Source organism: Gigantopelta aegis, chromosome 9 (genome assembly GCF_016097555.1).
Source record: "Gigantopelta aegis isolate Gae_Host chromosome 9, Gae_host_genome, whole genome shotgun sequence".
Lineage (NCBI taxonomy): Eukaryota > Metazoa > Mollusca > Gastropoda > Neomphalida > Peltospiridae > Gigantopelta > Gigantopelta aegis.
In genome coordinates, this window is record NC_054707.1 from 37,923,168 (window position 1) to 37,931,931 (window position 8,764).

At 31.7% G+C, this 8,764-nt stretch overlaps 1 protein-coding gene across 1 annotated transcript; it reads left to right on the forward strand.

Annotated features, from left to right (window-relative positions):
• Positions 1-5,923: 5,923 nt before the first annotated feature.
• On the forward strand, positions 5,924-8,393 carry LOC121381564 (cartilage oligomeric matrix protein-like). The gene is made up of 4 exons (XM_041510896.1): positions 5,924-5,931; positions 6,705-6,790; positions 7,313-7,408; positions 8,131-8,393. Exons 1-4 carry the CDS (start codon positions 5,924-5,926, stop codon positions 8,391-8,393), a joined length of 453 nt encoding a protein of 150 aa, XP_041366830.1.
• The last annotated feature ends 371 nt before the right edge of the window (positions 8,394-8,764 follow it).

The window sequence follows — 8,764 nt, forward strand, 5'->3', positions numbered from 1 at the left end:
TACATCGAAGATTGGGTGTCAAACTATGGTAAATGCAAAACATAAATTAATAATCAACATCAATATAAAAATTAAACAGTAAATTAAAACACAGTGTAAAGAACTGTGCAACAAATAGAAATATCACATATAGATAAAATTAAAATTTAGAATAAAAGTCAGTATCACAAAAAATTGTAATAAAAGGTCTCCATCACATTTCTTCGACAAATCTTTTTTCTTCTAGTTTCTCTGTTAAATGAATATACTTATAAAATATATTTAGCCAAAAATGTTTAGCAATTTTCTAAATGTGCATATATAAAAGAAAACTTATGACTTTCGAAATAAAATTAAACACTGGATTCAATTGAGGCATCATATGTCAGTACAAGTAACAGTATATTTTCAATACAAAATGAAAGGTGTGACTGTCAGGTCCTTAAATGGTGCTTGGGTGTCCATACACGAAAATCTGAAAATATTAAAAATGCCAAATAAATTAATGTTTCACATGTCTCTTAATCAACAAATTTATAAAAAGGCAAGCGAAATTTTGTTTGTTTATATTCAATTAAGGTCATAGATTATGTTAGAGTAGATTAGAATTGAAAATAAAATAACATAATTTGTATTACAATTTCACTTTTATTGGGAAATCACACTTTTAGGAAATGCATTAGCATGTGATTTTTAAAAACAAAATGAAGATAAAAGACATATTTCTTATTATTAATAAATTGTTGGAAAGGCAGTTTGTCTCCCATGTCCTGTTGGACACATACTGGGATTTGAGGATGACAGTTGAAAAGGGCTTTTTTTTGTTGCAAATTTTTTGCAAAAATGCTAAATAAATTGATATTTCAAAAGTCTCTGGATCGACAAAGTTATAAAAAGACATGCGAAATTTGGTTTGGTTATATTCAGTTACGATCGGAGATCATGTTAGAGTAGCTTTGACACAGAAATAAAATAAAATAAGTTGCATTGCAATTTCACTTTTATTGGCAAATCACACTTTTAGGAAATGCATTAGCATGTGATTTTTACAAACAAAATGAAGTTTAGAAACACTTTTAGGAAATGCATTAGCATGTGATTTTTAAAAACAAAATGAAGATAAAAGACATATTTCTTATTATTAATAAATTGTTGGAAAGGCAGTTTGTCTCCCATGTCCTGTTGGACACATACTGGGATTTGAGGATGACAGTTGAAAAGGGCTTTTTTTTGTTGCAACATTTTTGCAAAAATGCAAAATAAATTGATATTTCAAAAGTCTCTGGATCGACAAAGTTATAAAAAGACATGCGAAATTTGGTTTGGTTATATTCAGTTACGATCGGAGATCATGTTAGATTAGCTTTGACACAGAAATAAAATAAAATAAGTTGCATTGCAATTTCACTTTTATTGGCAAATCACACTTTTAGGAAATGCATTAGCATGTGATTTTTACAAACAAAATGAAGTTTAGAAACCATATTTCTTATTATTAATAAATTGTTGAAGTGGGAATTTGTCTCCCACATCCGTTAGACACATACTGAGATTTGAGGATAACACTTAAAAAGGGCATTGTTTTGCAAAAATGGAAAATAAATTGACATTCCAAAAGTCTCTTTATCGAGAGATTTATAAAAAGACATGAAAAAATAGTTTTGGTTGTCTTCAGTAAAGCCCAGAGATCATGTCAGAGTTAGAGAGTAGATTAGAATCGTGAATAAAATAAAATAATTTGTATTACAATTTCACTTTTATTGGCAAAGCACACTTTTAGGAAATGCATTAGCTTTTGATTTTAAAAACAAAATTAACATAAAACACGTATTTCTTATTATTAATAAATTGTTGGAGTGAGAGTTTGTCTCCCACGTCCCGTTAGACACATACTGGGATTTGAGGATAACAGTTGAAAAGGGCTTTTTTGTTGTTGCAAAATTCATATTTCAAAAGTCCCTTGATCGACAAATTAATAAAACAAAAGACATACAGAATTCAGTTTGGTTGTATTCAGTAAAGACCAGATGTCATGTTATAGTAGGTTTGAATCAGAAATAAAATAAAATAATGTTTATTTGCAATTTCACTTTTATTGGGAAATGACACTTTTACTAAATACATTACCATGTGATTTAAAAAAAAAAAAACACCTAAAGAACTTTTTTAATTTCTTATTATTCATAAATGTTTGAATGAGAATTTCTCTCCCACTTCCCGTTAGACAGATACTGGGATTTCAAAATGACAGTTGAAGAGGGCATTTATTTGCAAAAATGAAAATATATTGATATTTCAAAAGTCTCTTGATCAACAAATTTATAAAAAGACATTCGAAATTTCGTTTGGGTGTATTTAGCTACGGTCATAGATTATGTTAGAGTGGCAATGACATGGAAATAAAATAAAATCACTTTTATTGCAATTTCATTGGGAAATCATACTTTTAGAAAATGCATTAGCATGTGATTTTGAAAACCAAAATGAACATAAAAAACATATTTCTTATTATTAATAAATTGTTGGAAAGGGAATTTGTTTCCCATGTCCTGTTAGACAAATACTGGGATTTCAGGATGATAGTGAAAAATGGCAGGTTTTTGCAAAAATGCTAAATAAATTGTCCCTGAATCGACAAATTTATTTTTAAAAAAAGACATGCGAAATTTAGTTTGGCTGTATTAAATTAAGGTCATAGATTATGTTAGAGTAGATTAGAATCGAAAATAAAATAAAATAATTTCTATTGCAATTTCACTTTTATTGGCATATCACAACTTATAGGAAGTGTATTATCAGGTGATTTTTAAAAACAAAATGAAGTTTAAAAACATATTTCTTATTATTATATATTATTAAGAAATTGTTGGAGTGGGAATTTGTCTCCCACGTCCCGTTAGACACATACTGGAATTTGAGGATAACATTTGAAAAGGGCATTTTTTGCAAAAATGCAAAATAAATTGATATTTCAAAAGTCAGCTTTAAAAAAAACACATTCAAAATTTGGTTTGGTTGTATTCTGTTAAGCCTAGAGATCACATTAAAGAAGGTTTTAATCGGAAATAAAAATACTTTTTATTGCTATTTCACTTTTATTGGCAAATGACACTTTTAATAGTGCATTTGCATTTGATTTACAAAAAAACAAAACCCACAGCAATTTTTGTAATTTCCTATTATCAATAAATGTTGGAATGGGAGTTTGTCTCCCACATCCCATTAGACACATACTGGGATTTGAGGATGACAGTTGAAAAGGGCATTTTTTTGGCAAAAATGCTAAATGAATTGTTATTTCAAAAGTCTCTGGATCGACAATTTTATAAAAAGACATGCGAAATTTGGTTTGGTTATATTCAGTAAAGCCCAGAGATCATGTTGTAGTAGGTTTGAATCGGACATAAAATTAAATACTTTTTTTTATTGTAATTTTGCTTTTATTGGCAAATGACACTTTTAGTAAATACATTACCATGTGATTAAAAAAAAAAAAAAAAAGGTTTTTTATTTCTTATTATTAATAAATGTTTGAATGAGAATTTCTCTCCCACTTCCCGTTAGACACATACTGGGATTTCAGAATGAGAGTTGAAGAGGGCATTCTTTTGCAAAATTGCAAAATGAATTGTTATTTCAAAAGTCTCTCGATCAACAAATTTATAAAAAGACATGTGAAATTTCATTTGGTTGTATTCAATTAAGGCCGTAGATTATGTTAGAGTAGCTTTGACACGAAAATAAAATAAAATATTTTTATTGCAATTTCACTTTTATTGGGAATTCACACTTTTAGAAAATGCATTAACATGTGATTTTGAAAAACAAAATGAAGATTAAAAAAACATATTTCTTATTATTAATAAATTGTTGGAAAGGGGATTTGTCTCCCACGTCCCATTAGACACATACTAGGATGAGAGCTGAAAAAGGCATTTGTTTTTTGGTACATAAAAGTTCGCAATGCTCGCTTATCTACATTATCTAGGTCAACTGCAAACCCAATGGCCAGGTTGTTTTTCTTCAATTAGCGGGACGCCAGTAGAACTGGGAATTTACGCGATTTGCGCAGGCGCTGAGCTTCTCACGTGATTTTGAACAAATTTAACTGTCTTGATTGAGGGGTCGTCTCATACCTCCAAAATATATTTATATCCATAGAGGTATGGTACAATATCTTTCCATGGGTCGGTGGGGGATTTGCCGTGACATTTTGACAGTGACCAGCGGTTGGCATACGCGTTACATGTAAGGGGGTGTTAATAATTACATAACGCTCTAGGGGTAGAGGAAGAGGGCGGTATGTTCGATATACGTAACATTTATGAAGACTATATGTTATTTCTATTCATTACTTAGACCTAAAAATGTGGTGGGTTCTTTTAAATGCACGGTCGGTCTAGGATCAATCCCCATCGGCGGGATTGTTCCAGCCAGTGCGCCATGACTGGTATATAAAAGGCTATGGTATGTGAATCCTGTCTGTGGGATGGTACATATAAATGATTCCTTGCAAAAAGAAAAATAATAATAATAATAATAATTAAAATGTAGCAGGTTTCCAAGGCACGTGTGCAGAGATTTCAGCGGGGTTGAGGGTTATAGACTACGTTGAGCGAAGTTTATATGGGGCCATGTTCCCCCAGAAAATATATTTCAATTTTTTTTTTATGTTGGTCAGGGAAGGGTTTCGACCCCAATACTCTCCCCCCTGCACATGCGCCCGTTTCCTATCTTAGATTATATGTCAAAATTACCAAACGTTTGACATCCATAAGCAGATGATTATTAAATTAATATGCTCTAACACTGATGTCGTTAAACAAAACAAACTAACTTTACCCTTTCCAAACGAAATAATATTTAGTTGAATTTGTCGATTTTCCCACACGTAAAATTAAAAAGTGAAAACGGTCATTTTCTACTTTAGTATACTTTATTAAAAATATATACATGATCAATGTGTTATACAAACTAAACTTTGAAAGTTCTACTAACACTTTATAAAATATTAATTCTTAAATAGGAAAGTACGATTGTCGATAGTACGTTGTTAAGATCAAAACCCGTTTTAACGAAAGAATAGTATATATCCTCAACCGAACGTTCTTTGTACAGCGCAAGAATTTTCATTTCATTTTTTGAGACAAACCCTACAATTTCAAATCCGCAAACGCACCTGTTAACTGAAATTGACAACAGGCTGTCGTTTGTGGTTTGCCGAGCAATGGCCACACAGGCGACGAATCGAGCGTATACTTTTGACGTTCTCCGTTCATAGCAAACACACACGATTTTTTTAAAAGTGCAGTTGAACTTGTATTTCATATTTGTGCATGATATTATTATATGGTAACCAGACACTGTAACTTTAAACAAAAACCTGAAGTCATATTTTTTCATTCCTTACTATTAATAAATGTTAGAATGGAAATTCGTTCCCCATGTCCCGTTAGAAACATATTTGGATTTCAGGATGACAGTTGAAAAGGGCAGTTTATTGCAAAACGGAAATGCAATAAATTAGAACATTTCAAACGCCCGTTGATCAACGCATTTATAAAAAGACATCCGAAATGTGGTTTGTGGGTATTCAGTTTAACACAGATATCATGTTAGAGTAGATTTGAAACGGAAATAAAATAAAATTATTATTGCAATTTCACACTTTTATTGTGAAACAACAATTTTAGGAAATTCATTAACATGTGATTTTTCAATAAATTGAAGTAAATGTTTTTCATTTGTTATTATTAATAAACTATGCAATGGGAATGTGTTCCACATATCTCGTTAGAAAAATACTGGGTTTTTCATATGACTAAAAAGTCCTTTTCTTTTGAAAAAAAAAGTTTAGTGCAAAACTGAAATATAAACACATTTACAAAACAATATGCCAAATTTGTTTTGGGGATATTCAGTTAAGCCCAGAGATCATAAGATCATGTTAAAGTAAGTTGCAATCGGAAATAAAATAAAATAATTTTTACTGCAATTTCAAAATTTTATTGTGAAATGAAAGTTTTATGAAATGCATTAGCATCTGATATTCCAATAAATTCAAATAGTTTGTTTTTATTTGTGATTAATAAATTTTGGAATGGGAATTTGTTCTTCACATACAGCTATTTGTAGATGATGTAAAGTCCTTTTTCAGTTGAAAAATCCAGTATGTTGAAAAAAAGAAATACAATATATCAAATTATGTATGAAATTTATAGCATGTCGTTTTAAAATCAACTCAAATAATGTGTTAAATTTTAATTATTGATAAAAGTTGGAATGGGAGTTTGTTCCCCATGTCCACTTTAACATGTAGTGATTGTGAGATGATAAAAACGTCGTTTTTAGTTGCAAAAGGCAGTTTATCTCAAAATTGCACCTTAATTTGGTTTGTGGATATTCAATTAAGCCCAAAGATTATAGAGTAGGTTGGGATCGAAAATATTTTATTATTATTATTATTATTAATAATCCATTTCTGCACTTTTATTTTAAAACGATACTCTTGGACCCTAGACCTTTATCAAATGTGTCAACAAGAATAAGATGTGTCTTTTCAGAACCAATACAAACCGGAACTAATAAGTATTTCAGGCTGGTCTTAATAAGTCATTTATAATTATATTTGTAACAATACATACAATAAATGTTCATTATATACTATGTTATTTCAATTCTAGCTAATGTAAAGTATTTTTAAATTGTGTTTAATTTCGTTTCAGAGATGGCGATTCCATTCCAGATTACGTAGACAATTGTCCTGAAATACCAAATGCAGAACAGAAAGACATTGATCATGATGGCAAAGGTATCAGCATTTATTTTATCGACGCAATAGCAACCGCCAGTCTTTTCCTTACTAAATTTAAAATCATAGTTTGTTTTGTTATAATGGAATGACCAAGGCCGGGTAAGGACAAGAGTATAAATTTCCACAATTTATTAACCTAATGATACAAAAGGTGGGCCTGTTAGTCAGATCATCCTGGTGTGAAGATTGCTCACCGTGGACACATCAACTAACATATATCAATGAGGGTGTTCAGACCAAGAAGCGAGGGAATAGAGCAGGATTATGTGTTCAGTTTGGAAGAATACTACATAGTGAAAGGGGTATCAACACCGCTAATTTAATGGAAATATGTTCATGGCAGATTCCCGAATCACACGGACAGTCTTTAGCTATTTCTTGTATTTCTAAGATGGTCTCGTAGCACTAACAGTATGTTTAAGAAATTATATAAACGCAAATGTCTTAAATTACAATAACAAGAGCCTGGATGCACTGTAAAAATAATATTTATGTTTAATTTAAATTATTGTTTTGCAGGTGACGAGTGTGATGACGATTCTGACGATGATGGAATACTTGATACTAAAGATAACTGCCCATTGGTTAAAAATCCTTCACAGGATGATGTTGACGGTATGGAGTCATCTCACATTTTATTGATCAGTTATAACAACGTAGCTATTATACAGTCATCAGTTCATTAATGCCTGCATGCATTAGACACTGTTCGAAATGTGTATGCTGTTGTTTTGTGCCGAAGAACCTCGGGTTCAAGGCTGAAATAAAGAACTGAATTGAACTATTTATGACTGTAAGGTAAACTTCATGTTGTTAGGAAACTGAAATTACAAGGCAACAGTCATAGTGTAAATGGTATGGTTGTCCTTACAAGACGGTGCAAGTCCAAAAGTGGGGATAGAACGTGTTTTTGCGAAATGTTGAAATGTTAGCATATTCAACAGAAATGGTTGATTCTGATATTAAATAAAAATCAACAAAATTGTACCTCTTTACAAGAAACAGTTAATGGGAAATTTTGAAGTAGATACGATAAACAGGAACCTATGAATGAATTGAAAATGCTTGTACCTGTTATGTGTGCTGTGATACATACACAGTGTAGGCTAGTATAAACCATGGTCACAAAGACATATAATGTATTTTAGGAAATTAACTATATTTTCTTGTTCAGATTTGGTAAAACAAAAAAAGGCTACACCTTCAAGTTAAGCCTAGCTAAATGTTATGATCATGGAAACAACTTTGTTTCACAATCATTTTACATCCATAATTTCGTTTAGATTAGGCTAATGTAAGACTTCTGATTTGTTTTTCTGCTTTGAAATTTGTTTTAGGAAATCATCGCGGTGATCTGTGTGAGCTTGACCTAGACATGGACGAGACGATCGACAGACTGGACAACTGTCCAGAGAATACGTTCATCAACAGGACATCGTTCGTGAGACACACAGTTGTTGACTTCATCCCAACCTGGACGACAGAACCAGCACCAATCTGGAGGGTGCTAGACAATGGGATGGAGATAAGACAAGACAGAAAGACAAGGAAAGCTGTAGCTTTGATAGGCATGTGTCAGATATTTACATGTACATTTTAGGATAAGTTGAGAAGCTGTGTCTGTGTGTGTGTGTGTCTGTGTATGGGTGGGTGTGGGTGTGGGTGTGGGTACCTGAGTGTGAGTGCGATTCTGTGTGAGTGTGTTTGTGTGTGTGTGTGCCTGTGTGTGTGTGTGTGTGTGTGTGTGTGTGTGTGTGTGTGTGTGTGTGCGTGTGTTATGATCAGAATAGAAGACCATAAATGCAGTCATTTTATAGGCATATGTCACATATTAAAATGAACAGTTACTTTATAACAAATAGAAGGGATTTTTATGGATTCAGTTCAGACATTAAAACATTCATATATAGGAGTTGCATGATAAATTCCTTTCTACTGATGCACTGTTGTAATCATTCCAGTCAGGTCTTC